Source organism: Rhinolophus sinicus, chromosome 7, assembly GCF_057876585.1.
Source record: "Rhinolophus sinicus isolate RSI-liver-muscle chromosome 7, RSI-T2T, whole genome shotgun sequence".
Classification (NCBI taxonomy): domain Eukaryota; kingdom Metazoa; phylum Chordata; class Mammalia; order Chiroptera; family Rhinolophidae; genus Rhinolophus; species Rhinolophus sinicus.
The window spans coordinates 55,448,362-55,475,506 of NC_142507.1; the positions used below are offsets into that span (position 1 = coordinate 55,448,362).

At 58.8% G+C, this 27,145-nt stretch overlaps 1 protein-coding gene and 1 long non-coding RNA gene across 9 annotated transcripts; one reads left to right on the forward strand and one right to left on the reverse strand.

Annotated features, from left to right (window-relative positions):
- Positions 1–131: 131 nt before the first annotated feature.
- On the reverse strand, positions 132–5,262 carry LOC109434313 (uncharacterized). 5 transcript variants are annotated; one of them, XR_016021796.1, is made up of 5 exons: positions 4,518–5,262; positions 3,746–4,121; positions 2,607–2,837; positions 1,925–2,146; positions 132–1,795 (listed from the first exon to the last, which is right to left on the reverse strand). It is a non-coding gene; the product is annotated as an uncharacterized LOC109434313 (long non-coding RNA). The 5 variants fall into 5 exon arrangements; XR_002135799.3 differs by lacking the exon at positions 3,746–4,121; XR_016021795.1 differs by lacking the exons at positions 3,746–4,121; positions 4,518–5,262 and having other exon boundaries at positions 132–1,283; positions 1,667–1,795; positions 2,607–3,659.
- On the forward strand, positions 3,953–20,612 carry BCAN (brevican). Of its 4 annotated transcripts, none has more exons than XM_019711139.3 (14): positions 3,953–4,086; positions 7,551–7,649; positions 8,305–8,679; positions 8,989–9,163; positions 9,344–9,471; positions 9,935–10,228; positions 12,807–13,031; positions 13,535–14,170; positions 17,519–17,626; positions 18,197–18,355; positions 18,901–18,983; positions 19,252–19,396; positions 19,645–19,835; positions 20,150–20,612. In XM_019711139.3, the coding sequence occupies exons 2-14, from the start codon at positions 7,559–7,561 to the stop codon at positions 20,255–20,257; spliced, it is 2,718 nt and encodes a 905-aa protein (XP_019566698.3). In that variant the 5' UTR covers positions 3,953–4,086; positions 7,551–7,558; the 3' UTR covers positions 20,258–20,612. The 4 variants fall into 4 exon arrangements, with proteins under 4 accessions (XP_019566698.3, XP_019566699.3, XP_074175183.2 ...); XM_019711140.3 differs by having other exon boundaries at positions 3,957–4,090; XM_074319082.2 differs by lacking the exon at positions 3,953–4,086 and adding an exon at positions 4,355–4,453.
- Positions 20,613–27,145: the final 6,533 nt, after the last annotated feature.

The following is a 27,145-nucleotide window of genomic DNA, read 5'->3' on the forward strand; positions in this document are numbered from 1 at the left end:
CCAATTTGATTTTGTGTTTTCTCTAAAACATTCGCATGGCTCCAACGTCAAATCCATAGACCACGTTAGGACCATTTTACAGGTGAGGACACAGGCTCACAGGGGTTAGTAGCTGGTCTAGCATCACAGAAAAGTGAGCAAGTGTCGACCCCTTCAGGAGGAGGTATGAGGCTGCAGGGAGCCTGAGGGGACGGACTTCTGTTTTCAAGAAATAGGTTTGGCTGTACTCAGTACCTTCCAGTACCTTCAGCTGTTCTTTGTGTCACAGACTGGTGGTCTCCTTGGAACACAAGAGTTTGCACCCCTCAATGCAGGGGTCTGTCAGCTTGGGGAGCACTGGCTCCTGTTTGTGTAACAGGGGTTCTCCTACATGTCCTCAGCCTGTAGGCCCCACCACTGTCTGCCCCCCCCACTCCCCCCCCCCACCCCCGTGCTCAGCTGCAGGAGCCCTCAGAGCTATACCCAGCCATTCCTGGCCTCTCCCCCGCCTGGGCTGGGGGGCCCTGCTTCCTGGCCCCTTTCAGAAGCTATCAAAGCCCCATTCTCTGAACACAGCTGTGCCAGCGTTCAGCGCTGCCTCCAGCCCCTGCAGCCCCTCTTGCACATCCCCATGGCGTAGGACCCTGTGTGACGTGCAGGGCCTCAGAGAGGAACCAAGCTGCCTTGGCCCCCACTGCCAAGTCTGGGGCAGTGGGGGCAGGTGTTCAGGGGCTGGAAGGACAGGCCACTGTAGTTGGGAATGCGGTGAGGAAGTCCCAGCACTAACACTGGAGGTGGGGGCACTTGGGAGGCGAGAACTTGGAGGGGAGCTCCTGCTTCCTCAGCTCGGGTCATGACCTCAGCCCGAGGGAAAGAGGCAGATGGATTGTCCTCCTCCAGAGAGACTGGAAAACTCCCCAGCGCCCAGGAGACTGGGAGGCAAGCCAGCTGGGCTGCACGTGGGGTGGGAGGAGCGAAAGCTCCACTCTCCCTCCTCTCTGTCTTTTCTCCACCTCCCCAACGTCCTGTCCCCTGAGAGAGACAGCTGGGTGCCCTGGCAAGGCCCTGCCTGGGAGGCAGGAGACTTGGTTTTGGTCATGGCCAGTCAATTGCCTACTGTGTGACCCTAGACGGTCACTTCACCTCTTTGGGTCTGTGTCTTTGTCTCAGGTACCTAAGGTTACCTGAGACATTCTCCTCCGGTTACTGGGGCAGGCGGTCCTACTTGAAATCTGACGTTCCTTTTCCCTGCTTCTATTGATCCTGTCTGCTTTCAGCTCGGCCCGAGGGTTCCTGTCTGAGACCTACAGAGAAGTTCTTGTTTCTCATCTCAGAAAGTGAATAGAAATGGGGGGTGGGGGGTGTCGTATGACCATGGGTCAGGATGCCGGTGAAGAAGACAGGAAGGAAAGTCCCTGAGCAGCCGCTGCCTGTGCAGTGTTAGAGCTCAGCGTGAGTTTTCACAGCTGGCAGACTGGGAAGTACTCATCCCTCCACTGGGAAATGCTCCTCTCGAGTGCCGAGCCCTCCATCCCATCCACAGGGGTGTGGTCCACTGACCTTCAGCCAGCAGACCTGGTGGACAGTGTGTGTGTGTGTGTGTGTGTGTGTGTGTGTGTGTGTGTGTGTGAAAGAAAAAGAACTAGATTTTGCTGAGTCCGTGCCATGGGCCAGGTGCTTCCCTTACCCAGCCCAAGTGCAGGGGACGTCACCCAGGGTGGTAGGTGTTACCCAAGTGCAGCAGATGTCACCCAGTGCAGTAAATGTCCCCCAGTGTGGTAGACGCCACCCAGGGCAGCAGCCTCTGCTCCTCAGCCTGTTGTACAGAAGAAGAAATAGTGTCAGAGAAACTAAGACCCCCCAAGGCTTTGCCACCACAAACAGCAAAGCAGGAGTCTGCCCTCCATGCCCATGACTGAGTCCTGCCCATGGCTCTCAGCTCCACCTTCACAGCAGCCGCTGTCTGTTCTCTCGCGCGTCTGCTTTCCCAGCAGGGGTCTGCCTCTTGGAACAGACTGTCTGCCGCCAGCCCTTGTCCTGCTCCAGGTGCTCCTGCCCTTGATCAAGGTCGGACTCCCCCAGGGCACCAAGATGTGTGCCACACTTCTAGTCACGGGGGAAGGTGGCGAGGAAGGTCACTTGCTCTGTCTTCCCAGGTCACAGCCAGCTTTTCCGGAGGCAAGAACTGTGGTTACGTGTGAGCCCCACTGGGATTGAATTTCAGCCACTTGGTTGCCAGGCCCCATTGAGCCCTAATGGAGAAGAGCTGTGGGGGGGGGCAGGTTGCATGCAGGGACCCAGGCTGAACCTGTCCTGGGGGAGGGGGCTTCTCTTTCAGTCAGGGGATGCCAGGTCTGAGTGGAGCAAAGGGACATCTGTCCCCAAAGGCCTTCTCAGGTCCTCTTCTCCACTAGAGCACTTGGGACAGCATTCCCAAGACCTGAAATAGTGCCTTAGTGGAACCCAGTTAATATTTGTTTAATGAAATGAATAAACTGGGGTCTCTTCTTCCCCACACTATCCCAGGCACCTTGCTCTGTCCCCTTCAGTCTCACAGCCCTGCCTGGGCATTTCTCTTACTGAGGGACTGACTATACCACCCTCCACGCCCCCCACCTCCCACTTACCACCCCCAGTCTTCCTGGCCTGTGTCTACCGACATGGGTCCCTGGGGAGGAGCCAGACTCTCACCTTCAGATGCTCAAGGATTGGGGGAGGAGTTTTTCTGTGAGCTTCTCAAAGCCCTTTGGAGCCAAGTCTGCTGCACTGGGAGTGGAAGCCCAGGGGGAGGGAGTGGAGTGGTTGGGGCAGCCAGCAGAGGGCAGTCCAGAATTCCCGTCCAGGAGGGACTTGGCTGCCTGGAGATGGGAGGACAGGGATCTTTCCTGAGGCTGCATTTGTATTGCAGGCACCTCACCTTACTTGGGGATATTTGGGCTTGCTGCTGGAGGTGACGGGGATCCAAGCCTCGGACGAGCTCTCCTTGAGGCCACCACTGGTATACAGGGGACAGAATCCAGGCGTCTGGCTGTCCTGCTCACAGTCTGTGCCAGGGGTTTTGCCTGGAGTCCCGGCGGGAGGAGGAAAGGAGGAGAGAGGGGAGAGAGCCTGGGAAAGAAGCAAGACTCTGGAGCTGGGAGGGGGTGTCATTGGTATTCTGGGCACTGAGGCGCCCCAATGGCTGGGCAGCACTCGAGGCCCACCCCCTGGCACCAGGCTGCACATTCATCTTCCACAGCCCTGGCCAAGGGGCCCTCAGGCTCCCAGCAACGCCTGCGTTTGCACATTGGTTTGCATGAGCAGTACTGTCCATTCACAGTGCCACTGGTCCCCTGACCATGTCTGCAGAGCTCCTGACTTGCTTTGCTTAACCCCTGAGTCTGCTGTCTAAGCTCATCCCTGCAAAGTCAGTGCTGGCAGTGGGAGCACCGCAGGAGACAAAACCCAACCGGAGCGTCCTCCAGGGAGGTTGATAGGGCCATTTGCAGCTCATCCTGCCTGCAGAAAAGACTTTCCCTCCCCCATTTTTATGTGCGTGCAGTGTCTTTCTAGGAGCAAAGCTTCCTACTCTCTTCGTCCTTTTCCCACTGTCTAAGTCTCAGTGCCTCCTCCTCTCCCCTTGGCCAGCGGAAGTCCCTCCGACTGTCTAACTTCCATCCCTCCAGCTGCAACATCCTCCAGCTTGGCCCGCTCTCCCTCCCCGCCCCTCCTGCCCGCCCTCCCTACTCCAAGCCCTGGGCTTCTCATCCCCAGAAGGATGTCCTACTTCGCTCGTCCTTGCTCTCGCAACTGCCGCCGGGAACCGACGCAGGGAAGGCAGCGGGTCTCGTGACCTTCCCGAGCCCCCCGCGTTCCGGGACAGGGGGCGGGGGCAGCCCCGGGGAAGGGCGGGGCGGGGGCGGGGGTGAAGAAAGGGGGTTTTGTGCGGCGGCGGCCCCGGCGCCCTCTTCCGAGCGTCCTGTGGGCCCAACCTCTCGCGTCCGCGCGGTCCCCGCCGCAGTCTCGGCTGCAGCTGCAGGACCAAGCCGTGGACCCGGCGGAGACCCACGGAGGAGGCGACAAACTTCGCGGTGCGGCACCCCCACCCCAGTCTTCGGCCGCCAGCCGGTAGGTGAGCGCCACCGCAGCCCGGCCACCGGGACCTGGGAGGGAGAGAGAAGGGAGCGCCCTCCGGCCGCCTGGTGGTCCGCGCCCCCCACCCGCAGTCCTTGCCTCCCGGGATCCCGCGCACCCCACCCGCCGACCCTACGACCCTACTGCCATGTCCTTCTCTGCGGCCGGCAGCCCGCTGCTGCCAGCAGCCCCCTCGGAGTCCCCGAGCTAATGGGAACGCCCCCCGAGGTCCTTGCGTCCTCCCGCTGCGCACCGCATCTCCGCTCGGCAGGGGCAGGGTGGCGGTGGTCCGAGTCAGCCCTCGACTCCGTGCGCGGTGGGTGCGGACAGCACCCCGTTCGCGTTGCCCACAGGACAGCCGGTAGGAGCCACTGGAGCGGGCGATCCTGGCGCCCACGGGAGCTGGAATCCCACTCCCCACTTACCTGCTGTGTGACCTTGGCCAAGTTAGTTGACCTCTCTGAATGCTGGGTTCCTCGTCCGTCCGTCCGTCCGTGTAACGCGGAAACAGCATTTTTCTCGGGTTGAGGTTATAGCCGGGAGGCATTCCAAAAGGGGCCTGGCTCAGTCAGGTACCAGTCCTGCCTGCCTTCCTACAACTGCCCTGGGCTGGGAAGCCCCTCCCCCTGGTCCTTTCATACCCTCCTCTTCCTGTCAGAATAGCTCTGCCCACATGGTCCTAGCAGGACCGGAGAATTGCCATCAATTTTGTTATCACATTAATATCCGCATTCCTTCTGTTCCCAACAATACCAGCCAGGTCAAGACCCATCGACCCCCCACGGTACTACCAGTGCCCACGTTGTCACGGCTAATGGGAGCAGCAGCCTCCTCACTGCAGGTGGTACAGTCAGAGCAGCTACAATAGCTCCGCTGGTGATGTTGCTAATAGTATCAGCAGTTGTGCTTCCAGTAAATAGGACCATTTATACCACCCCTGCGGTTGCTCCCGCAGGCCCTGCGAAGGCCTGGCTGCCTTGTGTGGCTTCTTGCTGCTGCTCACAGCCACTCGGGGACAGCAAGTCCCCACGAGGGCTTCCCTCCCGTTGGGACCTGCGCTCTGGCCTGCTGACCCTGCTGAGCGCTGGAGCTTTGTTCCTACCAGGCTCACCATGGACGCCGGCTGGTGGGCATTCAGCATGGAGATGGTGGATGTTGGGTGACCACACCCACGGCCTGGTCTCTGTGTGGATTGGGTCCATGAAGCCTGTGAGAGAGATGGACGGCCATGGGAGGACAGGAGTGACAATGGAACAAGGGAGAAGTTTCCTGAACAGCTCAGGAAACTCAAGACAAGGGCAGAAACCCAGACATTAGAGCAGGAAGGAGAGAGCACTGGCATCAGGGGAAGGGACAGGAAGATTGCTGAGCTCTCGAGGGTCGGGATGGAGGCCGAGAAGGTGGAGTGGGGGTGGGCGTGTGTGTGGGATGGACCCCTGGGTCTGAGTCTGGGGCCAGATGAGGGAGGCTTAAGTTTTCTCAGGACTCCTAGCTATACCAGGAGGTAGCCAAGGCCCAAGCCTGGTGTGCCTGGCGGGCAGGGTGGAGCTGGCAGAGCTCTCTGACTGTGAGAACCGTACACTCGGCCACCCTGTTGGCCTGGTCGGTGACTCCCATTCCTGGAGGTGGGGGTAGCATACCCTCCATGTTCCTGGGTGACCAGGTCCTCAGCCTCACACCTCCTGCCTTCATTCCCCCACCTTCAGAACAGAGGTGAAAGGGGGGTCCAGGGTGTTGGTCCCAGAGTGGCTCCGACTATATGGGTTTCTGGGCCACCGGTCAGAGAGCTGGGAGCCGAGTTGTGAGCAGCTCCAGCTCCAGCCCAGAGAGAGGGGAGGGAGGGCCGCAGGGAGGGGCTGGCCCTGGAGCTAGCACAGCTCAAATGGGCAGGAGTCCCCCAGCACCCACAAGCACTAGGTGCTCAGGCCAGTGGTCCCCTCAGCCCCAGAAAACAGCCCTCCCAGGTGCCCCCATGCCCAGAGCTGGTCTTGGAACCTCTGAGCTGGTCCCATCAAAGGTCAGAGAGATGCCCTGGGCATCTGGTCCCTGCCACTCCTCCCCCAACTCTGACCCTAAGGAAATAATCCCAGCCACAGCGGGGAAGCAGTTGCAATGTGAGGGGGAGTCCCCAGAAGGATCTGGGAGAAGAGGGGAATTTCCTACCAGTTCAGGCTCAGGAAAAGGGGGACATGAACGAAGGCTGAGCCTGAGAGGGCGGGGAAGATGGAGGTTACACAATGAGCCTGAAGTGGCTATCAGTAGCTCGTGGGAATAAGCCTGATCTCTAGGAAGTCTTGCCTGCAGTCTAATCGTCACTTCTCCTGCTGCACCACTGGTCTGTTCCGTGGCTCACTTGGGTCTCTATGGTCTTCTAAGTCTAGCCTGACCCTTAAAGATGATGCTGGGCACTAGCTCTGCAGCCTTCCCTCCTGGGGCATACTGGCCTGGTGCCTGACTTGGCTTCACTGGGGACTCACAGAAGGCCCTCTGGGCCCCATTTCTCGATGTCACACCCCCATCTCTCCATTAGGAGAGTATAAGTGCTTTGAGATCTTCAGAGGAATATTCTGGGTTCTCACAGCGCTTCTGATAGCCCAGGGTAGGAGGGAGATGCTCACTCCCATTTATTCTCAGCCCCCTTAGCCCATCCCCCAGCCCAGGGCTGGGGTTGGGGGAGGGAGAGGCTGGATGGAGGCCAGACTGGCAGAGACAGGGGCTTTGTCCCAGCTGGTTTCTGAGCCAGGAGATCCGGTGGGAAAACCCGTGCCAGGCAGAAAGGAAAGGCTGGGAGGAAGAAAGGAGAAGGCAGCCAAGGAGGGGGTGCAGGATGCTGGGGAGTAAAGAGAAGAGTTTCCTTATAAGTAATGGTGGGGAGGGGTTGGGCTGGAGAGAAGTTGTGAATTGCCCAGGTGCAGTCTAGGAGACCCTCCTGGAGGAGGCCAGGTGGGTGTGGTCTCAGGGAAGAAGGGACCAGAAGGGAAGGTTGGAGGGGTACTGTGGGAGGAGGAGGCTCTGGGAGGGGCCGAGGGAGCTCTCAGTGTAATGGAACCCACCATTCGTGCTGTGTGCTATTAGCATTTACCCAGCTCCTACTGCGTGCTGGGTGCTGTGCATTTGTACAGGATTTTTTAGGATCTAAAGCACTCTCAAAGCACATAGCCTCATCACAGCCTGTGAGGTGGTAATCATGGTGCTCTTTTACAAGTAAGAAAACAAAGGCCCAGAGAGGGTAAGGAACTAGCCTTAAGTCACACAGCGAGTTGACTAGGACCAAGGGCTTGGCTCTGAAGAATCCTTTGGTGGGGAGACAGGGATCAGAAACAGAGTGTTAATGGTGAGGTGGGGGCAGTGGGCTTCTGGGGCCAGGATATGTGTGAGTCTACGTGGATGTGGTCATGAGCCAGGGGAAGTCCCTCCTGAGGTCTAACCCTGTCTTTCCTCCTCATGTCCCCCCTCAGCCTGCAGCATGGCCCCTCTGTTCTTGCCTCTGCTGGTAGCTCTGGTCCTGGCCCGAGTCCCTGAGGCCTCAGCTGATGCTCTGGAAGGAGACAGCTCAGGTAAGCAGTCCCCCAGAGTCACTTCCTCTGTCTCCTGCATCTCCCTTACCATAGGGAGTGGCCTCTTGTTGGGCCCTAACCAACCTCTTCTCACCTAGGCTTGGGGGACCCAGAGAGGAGGAGATAGAATTGGGAGGCCTGTGGGGAGAGTCTGGGTTGGGACACTTGGAAATAAAGAATGAGTTGTGGGCCTCTGGAAGGGTGTGGAAACTTGGGGTCCCCTAGGGAGAAACACGAGGTGCAAGGCTGCCAGCCTCTAGTGTGGAGGATGGGGGACCCTGGGGACAGGATGAGGGGCTGGGAGGCAGAACAGAGGTGGAGTTGGGAGAAATCCTGAGAAATGTTGAGCCCTGGGCTTAGGACGTAGAGAATGGGGTTAGAAGATCCTGGTTGGGGCCCAGGAACCCCGGGGTGGTACTGGGCGACTCTGGGGATGGAATTGACTGGGAGACTTTGGGGATGGGTCTGGGGACCTAGAGGTGGGTTTGCGGGACCCTGGGAGTTGGGCCCAGGTTCTAGGGACAGAGTTAGGAAAACCCAAGGGCCCAGAGAATCCTGGGGTGGGGTCGGAGGGGCCCTGGGACAGGGCTGGGAACCCCCGGGGTGGGACCTGGAGCATCCGACTGAAACTCTTGTGGGCCCCACCTGTTCACAGAGGACCGGGCCTTCCGTGTGCGCATTCCGGGCACAGCGCCGCTGCAGGGCGTGCTGGGTGGTGCCCTCACCATCCCGTGCCACGTTCACTACTTGCGGCCGCCACCGAGCCGGCGGGCCGCGCTGGGCTCCCCACGGGTCAAGTGGACCTTCCTGTCCGGGGGCCGGGAGGCCGAGGTGCTGGTCGCGCGTGGGCTCCGTGTCAAGGTGAGCGAGGCCTACCGCTTCCGTGTGGCGCTGCCCGCCTACCCGGCGTCACTCACCGATGTCTCCCTGGTGCTGAGCGAACTACGGCCCAATGACTCAGGCATCTACCGCTGCGAGGTCCAGCACGGCATAGATGACAGCAGCGACGCTGTGGAGGTCAAAGTCAAAGGTGAGAGGGCAGGGAAAGAGACAGGTTCCCCGAGAGAGGGAGGGGAGGGCTCCAGCCCTCAGGGAGCCCACAGTCTGAGGTGAAAGCAAACACACAGACTGAGTTGGGAAAGGAGTGGCAGACATACAGGCCTTTGTTACTGCCTTTCTTCAGGTGGAGGGAAGTCTACCTAGAGTCTAACTTAAGTCCCTCATGCTGTAGAATGAGTGCCATTTGGACTGTGCCCTTTGTGGCCAGAGGAGTGACGAGGAGGGGGAGGAGAGGTCAGCGTGCAGAGCATCATGCTCAGGAGTCCTCCCTTCCCCTCAGGGGTCGTCTTTCTCTACCGAAAGGGCTCTGCCCGCTACGCCTTCTCCTTCTCCGGGGCCCAGGAGGCCTGCGCCCGCATCGGAGCACGCATCGCCACCCCGGAGCAGCTCTACGCAGCCTACCTGGGGGGCTACGAGCAGTGCGATGCTGGCTGGCTGTCTGACCAGACCGTGAGGTGGGCTGAGGCTGTGGACAGGAGCTTCTAGCTGTCTCTGAGGTGGCCGTGGCCTCTGGTGCTGCCTGGACCTGGCCATGCAGGGCTGGGAGGACAAGTGGCTGCAGGGAAAGGCGATGTGAGTCGGGAGGGTCACCCCCGGACGGCTCCCTAGTGAAGGTGTATGTGCTGCGTCCCCAGGTATCCCATCCAGACACCACGAGAGGCCTGTTATGGGGACATGGACGGCTTCCCCGGGGTCCGAAACTACGGCATCGTGGACCCGGATGACCTCTATGATGTGTACTGCTACGCTGAAGACCTGAATGGTGATTGGGGGTGAGGGGCTCCCAGGGGACACGCTCCCAGGGGACACTGCTGCCCACAGGTCCTCCTGGGGCCCCTCATGGGTTTAAGGGTGCAGCCAGGCATGAGGAAACCACCAGTGCCCCGCCCTCTAAACGCTGCCATAGAGGGAAGTTCATGGCCATGGCCACGGAAAGGTGGGAGGAGACTGAGCTCACGGTCGGACTCTGGCTGCTTCCTCCTGTGCGTCTCTCTCCTCTCAGCATCTCTGGGCCTCTGTTTCCTTCTTTGCCGTGTGAGGAAGTTGGGCCAGGTTCCTCCGAGCAATACTACCCTTCCTGAGGTCCTAGCCAGGCTTTGATCCTATGAAATAGGGTAGTTGACTCCATGTCACAGATGACACTGAGGCTTGGAGGGTCCCTGCGGGAGCCCAGGGTAGCAGAGGCTGCCAACTTTCTGGTAACCCAGCATCCTCTTCCCCACTAGGAGAGCTGTTCCTGGGTGCCCCCCCGGACAAGCTGACGTTGGAGGAGGCCCAGGCATACTGCCGGGAGCGGGGTGCAGAGATTGCCACCACAGGCCAGCTGTATGCCGCCTGGGATGGCGGATTGGACCGCTGCAGCCCAGGCTGGCTGGCTGATGGCAGTGTGCGCTATCCCATTGTCACACCCAGCCAGCGCTGTGGTGGGGGCCTGCCTGGTGTCAAGACTCTCTTCCTCTTCCCCAACCAGACCGGCTTCCCCAACAAGCACAGCCGCTTCAATGTCTACTGCTTCCGAGGTGAGCTGCCTTCCTGCAGACGCTGAGACCCACCTCACGGAGGCAAGGCAGTCCTGAGGTCCGACCCCACCTCTGAGCAGTTCCTGCCAGGTCATGGCCACGTGCCTGAAGTTAGGAGGCGAGAGGGACGCTCACCTACGGTCCCAGCTCTGGTCAGGTCCTCTGGCTTGGCTGTGTGGCCTCAAGGAGTGCTCACGTCTCCTCACCTGCTTCCACAACAGGGGTCCGTGCCTCGTCTCTTCCACTTTTAAAGCTGCCTCTCTCCATGTTGGGCTGCCAAGTATGTTTCCGTTTCTGGTCAGCTCATTAACAGAGCAGAGATGAGCAATGTTCTCTGAATGCAACAGAGGATCTCCTCCGGTTAACCAAATGCCTCAAGAGCCCTCAGAGGAGTTTCCAGAATCTTCAGCTTGAAAGTATCAGATTTTTAATCACCAAATACTAATGAAAAGATGCAAGTCCCCCCACAGGGAGCAGGCCCTCAAGGACAGTTGGGTGTAGAGGTGGCTTCCTGCCCATATCTTATATTGGGGACTACAGGGGGACAGTGCCTGGGACACAGAGGCACAGGGCCCAGGCCAAGGGTGACTGACAATCAGGGAGGCATTGTCATGGGGTATCGGGTCCATGCCCCTATTGTGAGCCTATAGTACCAATACAAGGGCTGGAGGAAGAAATGGGAGGAGAAGATGCAGCCTTTACCCTCGGGGAGCCCTTAGTCTGAAGGGGGAAGACACGGGGCTCAATCTGAGGGACGACAAGACACTTTGCTCCCAGCATGAGCAGAGACTGAGTGAAAAGCATTACTTTCACTGGGACAGAACTCCAGGCATCTTTGGCCTGGAACTGGGGGGGAATGGAGAAGTAAAGTATAGGAAGACCGGTCCCTCTGAAAAGGCTTCCAGGAACAGAGATGATCATCACCATCATCACCGTCATCACTATCCCATCATCATCATCACCACCATCATCACCACCATCATCATCATCACCACCACCATCATCATCACCATCATCATCATCACCATCATCATCGTCATCATCATCACCATCACCATCATCATCACCATCATCATTGTCATCATCACCATCATCACCATCACCACCATCACCATCATCATCATCACCATCATCATCGTCATCATCATCACCATCACCATCATGACCATCATCATTGTCATCATCACCATCATCACCATCATGACCATCATCATTGTCATCATCACCATCATCACCATCATCACCACCACCATCATCATCACCACCATCACCATCATCACCACCACCACCGTCACCACCATCATCACCACCATCATCATCATCACCACCATCACCATCATCATCATCACCATCATCATCGTCATCATCATCACCATCACCATCATGACCATCATCATTGTCATCATCACCATCATCACCATCATCATCACCACCATCATCACCATCACCACCATCACCACCACCATCATCACCATCACCACCACCACCACCATCATCACCATCACCACCATCACCATCACCATCACCACCATCACCATCGTCATCACTATCATCATCATTATTACCATCATCACCATCATAGCTAATACTTCCATGCACTGATTATGACTATGTCCAAACACTGTTCTGGGGAGAAATGGAAGGGGAATTGAATCAGGAGGAGAGGGGATAGGAGAGGATGACTATGGTTGGGAGCAAGTAGAGGACAGAGCAGGCAAGGGCAAGGTTTGCTTGTCTGGCATTAGCAAGGCTCACTGAGCAGGTGACGAGAGCAGGACAGGCTGTCCTGTCTCATCTGGCTGAACACAGATGGCCCTCAGGCCTTTTCTTAGCCCAGTTCCACCTTCACTTCATTGGTTTTCTGCTCTTGGTTTACTTCCCTAGAGATGAGGTAATCCATTCAAAAACTCTGGTCACTTGAAGGGAGCAGACCCCAGAAAGATGGGGTGGCCGCTTCCTTGGACCTCTTGCCTCAGCACTGATGTCCTCAGGTGGTGACTGTGTGCCCTTCAGCTCTCCTGTGGTGATGGCAGTCTGTCCCCTTCCATTTCAAAAGTCTTGGGATGACTAAGATCCCTGGCACCTCTCTGCAAGCCCAAGGTGCCGAGGCCATTCTGTGTATCCTACTGCCGCCATGTCCTCCCTCAAGGGAAGCTCTCTCCCTGGAGCCTTTCCTTACCATTCTATCCAAAGCAGTACTTCCTGTCCCATCTTCTTACTTCTGCCTAATTGTTCTTTGTATGGTAATATCGTTATATGTTTATTTGTTGATTACCTGTATCTAGAATACAAACTCTCTGGAGGGCAGGAAGCTTGCTGTTTTGCTCTCCACGGTGTCCTCAGTGCCCTGCAGAGTGCTTGGCACGACACATAGTGGGCACTTGATTAACGCTTGAGGAACGACTGATGAAGTTCCAGGGTGCTCCCAGGGCCTATGGGTGCTCCACAGGGAGGACGAGAGAGAACTGAGAGAATCCCACGGTCTCTGAGTCTCACCCAGCACCCTCACATGCTGGCCGTGACCTGGGAGGGCAGAGCCACCTATCTGATCCCCACTGGCACTTTCCTCCTGCCACAGACTCTGCCCGGCCCTCTGCCATCCCTGAGGACTCCAACCCAGCCCCTGATGCACTGGAGGCCATTGTCACAGTGACAGAGACCCTGGAGGAGCTGCAGCTGCCTCAGGAAGCTGCGGAGGAGAGTGAGTCCCGAGGGGCCATCTACTCCATCCCCATCATGGAGGATGGAGGCGGTGGAAGCTCCACTCCAGAAGATCCAGCAGAGGCCCCGAGGACCCTCCTAGGTAACTCGAATCCCTCAAGTCTGCACCTGAGAGGTTGGTGCAGAAGCCCAGCTCGATGGTGGGGTTATGGCAGCACAACGGCCCTGTCCTTTCATCGGCAGTTTAGTGGTCCAAGGCTTCTCTCCCTACCTTTGCCTTTCCAGCAACTTCCACTCCCAACTCTGGGCCTGGAGGTGCTTGGAATAAGTCTCTTCCCTCTGGGAAGTAGGGGTCTCCTTTCTTTGGTTTCTCCTTCCCCTCACATACCCAAAACAGATTAGAGAATGTTAACAGACTAGGAGAGGGAGATGTAAGGACCATGCTTTCCTGGGCTAATGACAGCTCGCAGAGCCTTCTCCACATCGCATCTCCAAGTGAAATTCTCCCAGCGTGGAGCAAAGACAGGCTCTGCCCAGTGCGGGCTCTTCCCTGTCCCCCAGGCCTCACCATCCCCAGCCCACCTTTCTCCTTCTCCCATTTGGAGGGCGCTGTCCCTGGTGCTGAACCATCTGTGCTTTGCCTAGAACTCGAAACCAAGTCTGTTGTACCTCCCGTGGAGTCCTCAGAAGAAGAAGGCAAGGCTCTGGAGGAAGAAGACAAATACAAGGATGAAGAAGAGAAGGAAGAGGAGGAGGGGGAGGAGGAGGCCCTGTGGGCCTGGCCCAGCGAGCTCAGCAGCCTGGACCCAGAGGCCTCTCTTCCCACTGAGCTGGCCCTAGAGGACTCGCTCTCCCCAGCACCCCCATCTGCAAGGGCAGCCCTACAGCCTGGCGCATCCTCACCTCCCAATGGAAAGCCAGAGGCTCCCAGGCCTCCAAGGGTCCTAGGACCACCCACTGAGACTCAGCCCACTCCCAGGGAGGGGAAACTAGCATCCCCACGACCTTCCACTCCAGTTGGGGCGAGAGAGGTGGGGGAGGAGACTGGGGGCCCTGAGCTGTCTGGGGTCCCTCGAGGAGAGAGTGAGGAGACAGGGAGCTCTGAGGAAGCCCCTGCTCTGCTCCCAGCCACACGGGCCCCGGAGGGAACCAGGGAGCTGGAGGCCCCCTCCGAAGAGGATTCTGGAAGAACTGTCCCAGCAGGGACCTCAGTGCGGGCCCAGCCGGCGCTGCCCACTGACAGTGCCAGCCGCGGTGGAGTGGCCGTGGCCCCCTCAGCAGGTAACTTTGCCCAAGGCTCAGCCTCCCTGTTTCTCCTGCCCCTGTTTCTCCCCCTGCAGCTCTGGGCCACCTGACCGGTAGGCCTTTAACCCACCCTTGCCCAGTCTCTCCTGTCCTTTGCCTTCATTCCCCTACCACCTCCAACTGTGGTTTCCAGCTTGGATATCCCACCATGTGACTCCCATCCAGCTCTGATTCCTCACCCTGTGGCCTCAACTCCGTGACCCCCACCCTGTGACCCCCCCCTGTTTCTGAAATCCCCACCCTGTGACCCCAGCCCCACCACTGACCACCTTGGGCTCTCCAGCTGTGACTCACACCTCACCCACCCGACAGAGCAGCCTCAGGCCTCGTGCAGGAGGGAGCTCTCATTGCCTGTCACCCTCTTCAGGGCCCAGGCCAGTCCCCCACTGCTCCCTTCCCCTTCAGCTGTCTCCCACTAATATCAGGGAAGCCTGGGACCCCATCCCAACCCCTCAACTTCTGGGGTCTGGGAGAGCCCTTATCCCCACAGAGCCTTAAGCAACTACTTCTGTGAAGTATTTTTTTTTTTATTGTTTCATGGAAAACAAGTCTTGGAAATAAATCTCTATTAAACTGCTTTATAACCAAAACTCTGGCACCCTCTGTCTCCACCCCCAGCTGTCTGCCCTTTGCATTCCACAGATTCGCGTCCTGGGTAGCTCTTGGATGCTTCTTTGGCGCTATGTCTCCTTCACTTTCTTTCCCGCCCCCCTCTCTCTGTCTGTCTCTTTGCCTCACTTCCTTTTTCATCTTCAGCCTGCACCCTGTCCTGTCCTAGTGGTCTAATAGCCCCTGGCTGTCCCCTCATCCTGTCCTTCTCAGTCCTGTCTCCACTTTCCTTCCTGACTGCTGAGGTCCCAAATCTGACTGTACACACCCCAGAGATCTCCATCAGCCTGCCGAGTGCTGGGAAGTGTGGTCCCTCACTCCTGGAGGGAGAAACCTCCTTAGCGTGTGTGTGCCTTTGTATTCATTTCTGGTCCATCTCCATGGCTCCCACATAGAGCCACACATACAGAGGAATGGCCGAGAAAGTCCCTCTTTGCATGAAGGCAGTTCCCTGGCATCCAGTGCTCTAGGGCCCGTGCCCACCCCACATCTCAGCAAGGGGATGGTATCTAACTTTCATCCCACTGCCCATCGCCTCCCCCTCCTCCACTAACCCCTGCACTAATGACGACCCCACCCCCTAGGAAGAATGGTTTCACCCTTTCTATACCCAAAGGATCTCCCTAAAGCTGGAGAAGACACAGATCCGGAGGCCAGGGAGAGAGACAGTGTGGAGGGAGGAGAAACAGGGAGATGGGTTCCAGGCTCTGAGAGAAGTTCTACCTGCTCAGAGAAGCCAGTAGAAGCCAGAGAAAGCTGGGACGCCCTCAGTCCCAGGACCGCCTCTCCTAGATGGTCCAGCGTAAGCTAGGGACCCTTGCACCACATCCAGGCTCACCCATTTCAACTGTTGGCTCCCTCCCGGTTGGCCTTGGAGCGCAGCGCTGGTGGGGTGGGGTTGGGTTGAAGAGGGGCACGTGGCCAGGGCCTGCAGGGTCTAAGTTGCCTAACCTGGAGGACGAGGAGCAGCCCTCTGGCCTGCTAAGGCAGAGGCTGGAAGGGCAGACTTCCTGGTTGCTTGCAGTAGTTGGCCCAAAGAGGGGGAGGAAGAAGGACCAGAAAATCTCAAGAGGACTTCCCTACCCCACTCTGCCTCCCATAGCCATGGGGAAGGACCTGTGGCCGGGGTGGGGCCTTAGGGACCAAGTTTGAAAGTTTCTGTCCCCCGGGGTTGGAGAGTTGGAGAGGGGACAACAGGAAGAACAGGAAAGTGAGGAATGGCGGGGGGGGGGGGGGGGGGGTCAGGACTCCCTCACTCCTGGAGAGGCCTGGTGTTTAAAGGGTTAAACAAAACACCTCCCCTCCCCCCCTTAGCCCTGGCTAAGCACTACCAGGTCGGAAGAAACTATTGGCAGAAGGGGAGGTGACAGGGGGAGTGGTGCTGGAACAGCTGATTCACTTTACCCAAAACAGCTAGGTCATCCCAGCAAAATTCTTTGAATGGACTCCAGCTTCTCCTCCCCCACCTCTGCTCTGATCCCCACCAGGCAGTGGGATCCTGGGCCAGAGTGAAGCATTGTGGGCTTTGGCCATGGCTGCTGGGGATGGATGGCTAGGTCTGAAGGCCCGCCCCACCCCCATGGTCCCCAAGATGGTTTCACTGCCCAGGGCTGAGAGCCCTGGTCTGTGCGGTCAGTCTGTGGGGTTTTCCTCCCCTGGGTGGTCAGGACCAGGGAGGAGTAGAATCTGAGCCCCTCCAGCACCCAGGCCTGGCCTGAGCAGCCAGCCCCTCCCACCCTGATCTAGAGACAGTACAGAGGAGGAGGCAGATGGCCAACCAGGTGGTGCTGAATCCACCCAGCAGATTGCACCCAGCTTCAGGGTAATGTGTTAGCCTAAGACGACTGTCCTGGCAGAGGGCGCCCGGAGGAGGGAGTGAGACGCATCAGCGGGGTTTCTAGGCTGAGGAACCTGCAGAAGGCCCAAAGTGGAGGGGCAAAGGGGAGCCTGGTAAGGAGAAAGAGTCTGCAGAGATAAGAAGGGGAGCCAAGAGGTTGGATGGTGCTGAGAGAGGGTGTGGGGCCTGCAGCTTCATTCCTGAGCCCAGTGAGAGGGGTAGGGCGTGGAGTGAGGGAAGCATGCCGGATCTTCACTCACAGCTTCTGGGGCTGACTCTGGCCAGTGGACAGCAGGAGTAGTGGGTAGCTCCCATCTGGACCCCCCAGTATCAGGTCCCAGGCGCGATAAAGGGCCAGCCACACTCACTGATGCCGTGGGGTCTCTCCCCACTTCCACACAGCCCACCCTGAGTCTGCAGAACTGTACTGGGACCTGGCACAGAGACACGGGGGTGGGCACTCAACTCCCAGAGAGGTAATGTGACCTGCCCAGTGTCACCCAGTAGAGCTAGGAGCCAGACCAGAATCCAGGTCTCATGATCCTTCCCCAGTATCCTTCCCCTTAGTGGGGTTGGGTCCTGAGGGCATTCCTGGCCACTCCCTTCCCCCACCCCTGCCCCTGTTAGACTGGGCTCACGCTGGTGGATATGACAATGGCCAGCCCAGGGCTGAGCCAATGCTGAAGTGGGGGTGGCGAGGGGGACCAGGGATGGGGAGAAACCCAGAACTGACTGCTGGGCTCAGGCCAGAGGTAGGGTCCAGGGAGCAATTTTAGGGTGCTGTGATAGCTCCCAGGACAAGGGGGTTAGGGCTGAGGGACTCAGGCTGCAGAGATGTGCTCCCCTGCTCCCTCCCACCTCACTTCTCTCCCCCTCAGGTGACTGTGTCCCCAGTCCCTGCCACAATGGTGGGACATGCTTGGAGGAGGAGGAAGGGGTCCGCTGCCTATGTTTGCCTGGCTACGGGGGACACCTGTGCGATGTTGGTGAGTGTGTTGAGGGGTGGAGGGATGGGGGAGGGGGTGACCTGAAGCCTGGACCCTGCCACAGCAGGCAGGTTCCAGAGGAGGGAGGGAGGGCACTGGCTTGGCCCTTGTCATTAATGAATCCCCATTTTAGGCAAATCACCTAACCTCTCTGAGCCCTACCCTTAATTTCCTCATCTGTTAAGTGGAACCAAAAAAACGCCTGTGTCAGGGGTTTGGTGCTTAGCACACTCCGCATTTGGAGTCAATACATGTCAGTCTCCATTCTTCTGGGAAGAGAGGAGCGTGGAGCTCTTCTTTAGCGCGGAGGATTGCAAAGACCCAGGCCGGGACTCCAGCCTTCACCCTGGTCCCCGACGCTCAGAGAAGGAAGGCATCGAGGCCCCCCCAGCCCAAGGCCCCTCCAGGGTCTTCTCCCCCTCCTTCCCCACTAGCTCCGGCACCGCCCTCCTGCCCTCAGCCCCGCCCCTCGGGCTGCCGTGTGGGAGGAGTCAAGTCCCTTGCAGGGTACCTGGCCTCCCCGGGTTCTGCGGTCCTCCGGCCTAAGTTGCCTGCCCTTCTGCGCCCCAGGCCTCCGCTTCTGCAGCCCCGGCTGGGACGCCTTCCAGGGCGCCTGCTACAAGCACTTTTCTACCCGAAGGAGCTGGGAGGAGGCGGAGACCCAGTGCCGGATGTACGGCGCGCACTTGGCCAGCATCAGCACGCCCGAGGAACAGGACTTCATCAACAGTGGGCTGGGGACGGGCGGGAGGGGACCCCCCACACTCACTCATTAGTTAGCCTGAATGTGTTAACGAATTAACCGCTTGCTCATTAATTCAGGTACTTATTACTTGGTTTACCTCATTCACTCGTTCACTTCCCCTTTCTCCCACCTTCCCACTCCACACGTGGGCGACGGGGCTTCAGGCAGGGGAGGCTGAGGTTCGCACAGGAAATACACCTGCATCAGCCTGGCGGTGGCTCAGGGGCCACTTTCAGTCGCTCCCACCGCCCTGGTCTCCTATCTGTTTTCGCTGACTCTGACCTCGTTGAACGTTTTCACCCTTTTTCTAGAGTTTTCCTTTTCTAGCCCGGGTGCTGTTTTTCTCCTTTCCTCACCCACCACATCCCGGCCTTCCATCGGCCTGTGTGCAGGAGGGAGGGAAGCACGGAGTTTTGGGTGGCGGGACTTCCCTGGCGGTCACCCACCGGCCGCCGGGTCCCGGGGGATGGCCGCCATCTGCTGGCAGCGGAGCTCACTGCATGCGGTGTCCCCTGCGATTCTTCCCCAGATCGATACCGGGAGTACCAGTGGATTGGGCTCAATGACAGGACCATCGAAGGCGATTTCCTGTGGTCAGACGGCGTCCCCCTGGTGAGAGGCTCCCGCCGCCCCTCAGCCTGTCTAGGTCTCTCTTCCAAGCACTTCTGCCTCCAACCCCAGTGACCCGACCCTCCCTCTCCCCCCTTTTCTGGCTCCTTCCTTTTCCTGTGCCCTTTTCCTCTCCCTGCCCCCCTTCCTTGTGCCCCTCTGTCTTCTCTTCCGGTTCCCATTATCCGTCCCCCCAAAGTCCCCCCAGGTCCATTCCTCGCAGGCTCCTGTGCTGGAGCACCTCACTACCTCCTCCATCCCCACCCCCCAGCTCTATGAGAACTGGAGCCCTGGGCAACCTGACAGCTACTTCCTGTCCGGAGAGAACTGTGTGGTCATGGTGTGGCATGACCAGGGACAATGGAGCGATGTGCCCTGCAACTACCACCTGTCCTACACGTGCAAGATGGGGCTGGGTGAGCGTGGGCCAGGAAGACGGGGCGGGGCTCGGGATCTGGGAGCTGAGTGTAGGTAGAAGGAGGGTGGGTGCAAAGCTGCACTGAGGAGGCAGAACTGTGTCCCAGGCCGTGGTGGGGAGGGAAAACAGAGTAGATGGGTCCACTAGGAATCCCTGCTCTTTTCTGTGTCAGATTGTGACCCACTCCTCTGGGAACTGTCACCCATAGAGCCAGGCTCCCAGTTACTGATTGTGTCCCCCCTACAGTGTCCTGTGGGTCCCCACCGGAGCTGCCCCTGGCTCAAGTGTTTGGTCGCCCGCGGCTGCGCTATGAGGTGGACACAGTGCTTCGTTACCAGTGCCGGGAGGGGCTGGCCCAGCGAAACCTGCCACTGATCCGCTGCCAGGAGAATGGCCACTGGGAGCCCCCCCAGATCTCCTGTGTGCCCCGCAGGCCTGTGAGTGCCGGGAGGAGGCGGGAGGGGGAAACTAGCCAACAGTAGCCCTGAGCTCCCATCCTAGTTTGGCCAGTCACTGGCTGTGTGACCTTGGAGTAATCACTGTCCCTCTCTGGGGCCAAGGGGAGGAGGCAGGCCGGATGCCCTGGAATCCCCTTCAGTGCTGGTGTTGGAACATTCATACAAGCTCTGGGCCCTTAAGGGCTGAGCCAGTGCAAGGGTTTTGATGAGGTCAGGAATTAAGGAGCAAGACCACCAGAGGGCAGAGAAGAGAGGAGCCCAGGGTGGAGGCTGAGTGTGTGTGTCTTCCCCAGTCTCGAGCTCTGCGCCCAGTGAAAGCCCCAGAAGGACGTCAGGGGAGGCTACTGGGGCGCTGGAAGGCACTGCTGACCTCTCCTTCCAGTCCTGTTCCGGGTCCCTAGGGGCAAGACCTTGAATACTGCTGCCCCAGCACTGCCCTCATGCCCCACCATGGGCAGTGACCACATGAGAGGGCTGGAGCTGGAGTCCAGGTGACAGTGCCTGAGGAGCTTCTGGGAAATACCTGGGTAGCTCCAGCCCAGCCTAGGCCCTTTCAACCCTGCCCTGGGCATCAGGTTTTCCCCACAGGGCCTCAAGCAGTCCCTAAGTGCCTCAACTGCCCTCTCCTTGCCAGCTGTCCTGTCCCCTCCATTCCCTGAGGGACGCTGACCACTCATTCTCAATTCTCCAAGGGAATGAGTTTGTGGACAGTGTGCCTGTAAACCCAGCAGGAAATAAAGCTGTGTTTGAGCCCAAGCAAGTTTGATGCTTGAGAGAGAGAGAGAGAGAGAGAGAGAGAGAGAGAGAGAGAGAGAGAGAGATGGGGTTGGGCTGGGCCTCACTTCTGGGTTTATTGGTTTCTGAAGGTCAGAGGAGTCCCCAGGATGTCAGGGGATAGAACAGTGCCTGACACAGAGCAGCTGCCCAGTAAGTATTTATGGGATGGAAGAGCCCACAGGGGCTGGGGGACAGCACCCGGATGTTTGGAAGGAGCTGGAGTGCCCCGAGTGCCCAGTCAACCAAACCTAGGCCAGTTCAGGCTGAGGAGGGGCTGAGGGCCCAGAGAGGGGGGTACTTGGCATCCCAGTTCTGAGGTTCCTGAGGGGGGTCACGCGGGGGCAGCTGGTGAGGGTGAGGACGAAGGGAATGCAGGTCTGGGGGTTAGACTGCAGGGAGGCTTACTTCCAGCAGAGGAGGCAGAAATGCAGGAATAGGGATACAAGACAAGGGCAGAGGAGCCGTCCCGGGCCCTGCTGTGGTAAGAGCTCTGGGGTATGACCTGTAGGTCTCACAGGCTGTGGCCAGCAGAGGGCGCAGCGGCTGCAGGCACAGCGTCTTGAAGTGCCATGTGCGCGTGCGTGAGTGAAGCCTGGCCGGAGGAGTCCCAGGATGCCGCCAGGGGGCGCCGCGGTCTTTGTTTTCTGAGTTGCCCAAGGCGGGGACGTGGGGCCGCTGGCCTGGGGTGGGGGGGTAAGACTTCCGGCCAGGCTGAGCTGGCCAGCCGGCTGTGAGTCAGCGGAGTTTGAGATGATGAGGTCACTCTGAGAACTGAAGAGAATGACCGGCTGTGTGAGTGTGAGCGTGTGTGTATCTCATCCCAGCGCACACATTGTGCCTTATTGTGCCCTGTGGCAAAGCGTGTGTCAGGATGCCATCTGTCTCCGCGATGGGGTGAATCTTCTTGCTGCACATCCTCACACTTCACCACACACGTGCATACTGTCATGTGCACACGTTCCTGCTTATGCCCACGTGCGCGGTTCTCACTCCTTTTCCTAGGAGTTGGTGGACCCTGGTAAGACTTGGAGACAGACAAATCCAGAGGAGCAAAAGGCTGAGAGCAACAGGGAGAGACCCAGAGACAGCGAGGCAAGACAGAGAAAGACAGGGGCTCTCCCAGGTCATCCCTGCCCAGCTCCAGAACCTTCTCCACTCTATGCAAACCCCGAACCAGCTGGTCTCTGAGAACCAGTCCTGAATACCTACCACCACACTCCTCTGCTCACCCCAGGGCTCACACGCCCCACCTTCTGCCCTCTCCACACAATCCAGCCTACATAGCTAGAAAGCAGGGCTGTTTCTTAAGGAGCTGCAGAGAAGAGGGTGATCCTGGAGCCAGGGTAGACCCCCACTGTATCCCGAAGTACCCTGTGATTGCCCACTCATTGCATTTTTAGGGATGTCAGGGAATTTAGCTGGAATTTGAGTGGATCAAGACAAGGTGGGCCTCTGAAGGTAGCGCCTGAAGAGAAGGCTGAGGAGAAGCAGTGTCTGGCCTTGGGTTCTTAAGGGCGGTTCTCTGAGAAACACATCCACATGGGGACGGAGTTTAGATAGCAGGTTGGACTTCCCAGAGAGACCCTGGAAGGTGCTTTGGTTTCCCAGCCCCGTAGTCAATGCTTTCTCGCTGCATCTGCCCCACAGCGGTAGGCAGGGGTCACCATCTTCTCTGGTCTGGGGATGAGGAGTGTTCCAGAGGGTGGTACAGGGCTGGGACTAGAATCATTTCCCGCTCTGACACCTGCTAGGCTGTTTGGGCAGGACTGCCGGAACCGGAAGCCCTCTGGCTTTGTTGGGCTTCCTGGAGAAGGGGGAGCTGGTCTAGGGGTGACTCAGCACGCTGCCCAGAATCCAACTCTGTCCAGGGAGTGTGTGTGTGTGGCCTTGACCTTGGCCTGAGGAGGGGCATGGTCCTCATGGAGGGTCGGCCTGTCTCTTTGGAAAGCTGGAGTAGGTACACCTGTATCCACCTCTGCCTCCGGGGCCCAGGACACACCGGACCATGTGCCCACCCTGCCAAGGTCCTGGATATGCGGTTCAACTCTCAACCTTCCCCACAAGTCTAAAATGGGGTCCCCCACAGGGTTTCCTGTTCCCTGGAGATGAGGGAGGTCAGAGGGTATAATTGGGGTGGGAGGGCCAGCCTGGGTGAAAGTCAGGAGACCTGAGAGCCCCGGAGCCCCGGCTGCCCCCAGGCTGCTCTGACACATACCCTGCCTCCCACCTCCGCTCCTACACGCGGCCCTGACCTCACTGAGGCCTTTGTCCCAACCCTGAGGCCCTGTCTGTGAGCCTGCTCCTGCCAGGGAGAGAAAGAGCCCCATTGTCCGGCCTGTCTGTGGCCACAGCCCTCCCAAAGGCGCCTGTCAGCCCCCGTGGCGGGGAAGGCTTTCCCTGAGGGCCCCCCACCCCCATGAGATCCCTCTCTCCTGTTCCCTAGATAGAGGGCCTTCCTGCCACCTAACTTCCGGCCTGCCTGCTGCAAAGCAAACGCCTTCCTCCTGTGAAGGAAGAAATGGGAGAGTCAGGGAGGTGCACGGAAAGGGCTGGGAGAGGGAGGAGGAAAAGGCAAGAGGGAGAAGGGGGGAGGATGTGAGGGAAGCCCCCTCTGAGAGACTTGACTGGCTTGTTAATCAGTCGTCTGGTGGCTGCATGTGTGGCTGCTGTCTTTCTTTCCCGGTGGTTCTTCCTCAGTCTTTAGACGGAAGGCTGTTGACCACTTTAGACTGGAGCTCTTCAGGGGAGCAGCCCACAGCCCCCTGGACCCCAAGTGGCATCTAGGGACTCAGTATCATTGTGCCTCAGTTTCCCCGTCAAGGTGAGCTGAATTTCTCTCTAACATATGCGTATAACTTCCTGGCAAATGGGATGAACAGAAAAGGAAAGAATCTGGGAGACACCAAGTGATTCAGGAGTTGGAGGGGCCCAGGAGGAGGAAAAATAGGAGGGAGATAGAAGAGAGGTGAAAGGGGGTGATGGGGAAGGAGGGGGAGACGAGAGAGAGGGTGACAGGGACGGTGTTCCCTTCAGCAGGGAGGATGGAGTCCCAGAGGACCCAGGACGGGGCCAGAGCCACCTCCAAAATCTCCCAGCCCCCCTCCCGGGACCCTGGGCTGCGGCTTATCAGCAGCTGAGTCCACAGCTGCTGGAAAGTAGTTCCTTGACAGAGGCCCCCCCGCACCTGCCTCCGTTTATTTCTGGAGTCACAGCTGATTCATGGGGGTGGGGAGAGGGAACGGGGCTGGGAGAGGAGAAGGCAATGGGGGGATAGGGCTCTAGGACTCAGGATGCTGCAGCCTGGGGTCCTTCCCTTTGGAGCAAGATGGACAGGTGTGAGGTGACAGGAGAAAGTACACATTGGAGAGCCTGGCATAGTGGGCTTGGGGAAGGGTCTCCTGAAAGGTGGGAGAAGAGACAAGCTTGATCTGGGTGTTGGGGATCCTGGGTTATGGGTCCCCAGGGTAGACGGACGCAGAGAGGAGGAGGCTGGATCTCAGAACCCTGAGAGGAAGCAGAGGACCCCGATTTCCTCTACCTTGTCGCAGGCTCTGCGGCCCTCACCAGAGGCCACCCTGCCTCTTTCCTGCCCTTGAGCCAAGCAGTCCCTTCCGCTTTTGTCCCCTGAGGCTCTCCTCCTAGCTTTCTAAGGTGGGCCTGTGGGCTCAGGCGTGGGGTCCTTTTTTTATTCAAAGAAGCCTTCTCTTTTCCCACCTACCATGAAGCTCCATCCTGCCACAGGGCCCGTGCTGGAACAGCCTCCCCTGTGGGCTGGGGGGGGGCCCACTAGTGACCCCTGGGCCTGTCCCAAGCCGAGTCCTCTGGGTTTCCTGGGCTGGGGTGGGCTTGGTCTGCATTCCCTCCCCCTCGATGGGCAGCCCCAGAGGGCACATTCCAGATGAAATTAAATCACATTCCTCCTTCCCTGCCTGGCAAGGATGGCATTGCTGACAGCAGCTGTGACACCACAGGTCAAGTGGCAGCAGCTGGTTCCCCAAGGAGGGTCTGAGAAGGGGGAGCTGAGGGGAGGCGAAGGACCAGGGCCTGTGGAAGCAATGAATGAGTTCTGAGGCTTTGCTCTCAAGAGGTCAGAGCGAGGGGGCAGAGCCTGCAGTGGGAGGCACTCAGGCAGGTGGGCAAACCAGTGCTCCAGCACCACCTCCGAAGAGGACCCTGGAAAGACACCCTCTCCCCACCCTTGGACTGGGCTCCCACAGTGGACATGAGGCTCTGGAGCCCTTTAAGAGGCCCCACTCGGTGCTCTCTTGGCTGGAGCCCAAAGCTTGGGCCTTTGGTTTCCTCTGAGACTCGCAGCCACTCTGGCAACAGTGACAGCATCAGGCTGGGCTGGATGGAAGCTCAGCCCTGACCTCACCATCCACGGCCATCAGCCTGACAGCCTTATAAGGAAGTGCCCCAAACAAACGAGGAAGCCACCTCCGGCCCCCCACCCTGCCCCCACCCCACTCAGAGGCTATATTTATGCAGAGGAGGCCCCAGAATAACCTCCCACTTGTGCTCCTGCTGGTGGGGGGAGGGTGCTGCCTCCTTGTTCCCTGGGGTGGGGGGGACTCCACCCTCCAAAGTGCTTCCTGTTGCCAGACTTCATTCATTTATCCGGTCCATGTTTACTGAGCACCCTCTGGCCCCCAGGCACTGGGCTGACAAAGGCCTTGCTTTCCAGAGCTTTCTACAATGACAGGGTCTTCCCAGATGCCACAGCCCTGGGTCCTCCTGCTTTCTGGCCTCTCCTTCACCAGCAGCTCAAGTGTCTCCTTTCCGCCCAGAGCTCCCTGGGGACTCTGTCTGGGTGATATCTAAGCCAATGATCCTCCAGTTCTGGTCCCCTGAGCTGCACCCTCCCGAGGGCAGCCCCCCTTGGAGCTCAAGGTTTGCTGCTGGGTCCTCCAGCTCAGAAGATGGAACTGGGGTCTCCTGGCTGCCATGCCGCAGAGAATCACAAGTCCTGACACTGCTGCCCTTCCATCCTCCCCCAGCCCGGCCCCCAGCCCCTGCCCGGACCCCTGCAGGAGTCTGCCGGAAGCACTCCCATCCACCCCAGGCCAGCTCACAGCAGCCAGGTTTTATTTGAAAAGCATACCTGGCCAGGTCACCTCAGAGGCTCCTCATATCCATCAGAAAGTAGTCCCTATTCCCTCGGCGCCTGACCCCCACTGTGTCTCCAATCTCACTGTCAGCCTTCTCTCCTCTCCACCCTGTGGCCACGCAAGCGCAAGCGAGCCTTCTTGCTGTTTGTTCCTCAAATGCCCACACTCTCCTCTTGCCCCAGGATTCTGCACATGCTGTTTCCTCTGACTAGAAGCCTTTTTCTTCCCACCCCGCTTGCTTCCCCCACTGGCCCACTCCTCCCATCCTCGCCCAGCCCCGTCCGTGAGGTCTTCTGCTCTTTGCTCCCCTAACCTCCTACACTTCTCTGTTTCCAATAGGCCCTTGTTCAGTCAGGAGGTAAAGCTCCCGGAGGGAGGGGCCCTGGGCCCCCTGTGCACACTCCATGGCCTGTAGTGGACGCTTAGTCGGTATTTGCTGGAAAACGAGAGTAACTCCTGTTATCACCACCGGGAATGTTTCTGTCCCTGTCCAGCCTGCATTTCTCTCGCTGTATAGACAGATGACCATTTCCAGAGAGGACACACCTCCCTCTCCACCCCCAGCCCCCGGGAGGGTCCTCAGACCTGTCCAGCTCACACCCCAGCCACTGGGGATAGGGGAGCAGAATCTGCTGGTTTGGTTAACTGTAGGGGTCAGGGGCCTGGGTGTGGGGGGCAGGACGGGCACGCGGCACGGGGAGGACTGCTTGGCTCGGCCTCTGTCCTTGGTCCCTTGCCCAGGCAGGGGTGCCCAAGGCCTCCTGTGTCCCACAGAGGGCCAGGGAGGGGTGCCAATGGGCTGGCCCCCAGCCCGTCAGCCTGACGCGATGACACGGGGCCCTGTTAGCAGCGGGCCCAGGAAGGACAGTGGAGGCTCAGGCTGCCAGAGGGTGGGGAGACACAGGATCCTGGCCGCCCAGGGCAGGGGTGTGGGTGAAGTGGGGCCTGAGTGCTCAATGGGGAAAGGAAGGAGGAAGGCAGAGGCAGACAGTGAGACTCTGTCAGGGGCCTCCTGTCCACCCCTCTTTGGCCAGGAGACAAAGGGGGGCCGGAGCGGCTGGGACCGCATCCTGTCATCTTCCCGCTGCTCTCAGCCTGAGGCCTGAGGGGGAGGAAGAGCCTACTCTCAGCTTTGAGATTGTCTCTAAATGTGGAACATTTGTTTGGCAGGCCTGACCCCCCACCCGGGATGTTTAGAGGTGTCGCCAGACCTTCCTTCCTGGCTGAGCTGAACTGGGGAGTGGTTTCCATTTGGGTCTCCTGACTTCAAAGCCTTCAGCCCCTCCAATCCAAGAACCCAGAAAACTCCTGGGGAGGGGGGTGGGGAGCTGTGGCTGGGGGGCCCTCCCCCATCTGACCCGTTATCCACACAGCACAGCTAACACCCCCCCAGCTCTTCTCCCA

Bases quoted from the DNA above. Each gene is read 5' to 3' on its own strand.
- BCAN (XM_019711139.3), top strand. From the start codon at position 7,559: ATGGCCCCTCTGTTCTTGCCTCTGCTGGTAGCTCTGGTCCTGGCCCGA. The intron at 19,397-19,644 runs GTGAGCGTGGGC...TCCCCCCTACAG, and splicing joins CACGTGCAAGATGGGGCTGG to TGTCCTGTGGGTCCCCACCG. The intron at 19,836-20,149 runs GTGAGTGCCGGG...TGTCTTCCCCAG, and splicing joins CCTGTGTGCCCCGCAGGCCT to TCTCGAGCTCTGCGCCCAGT.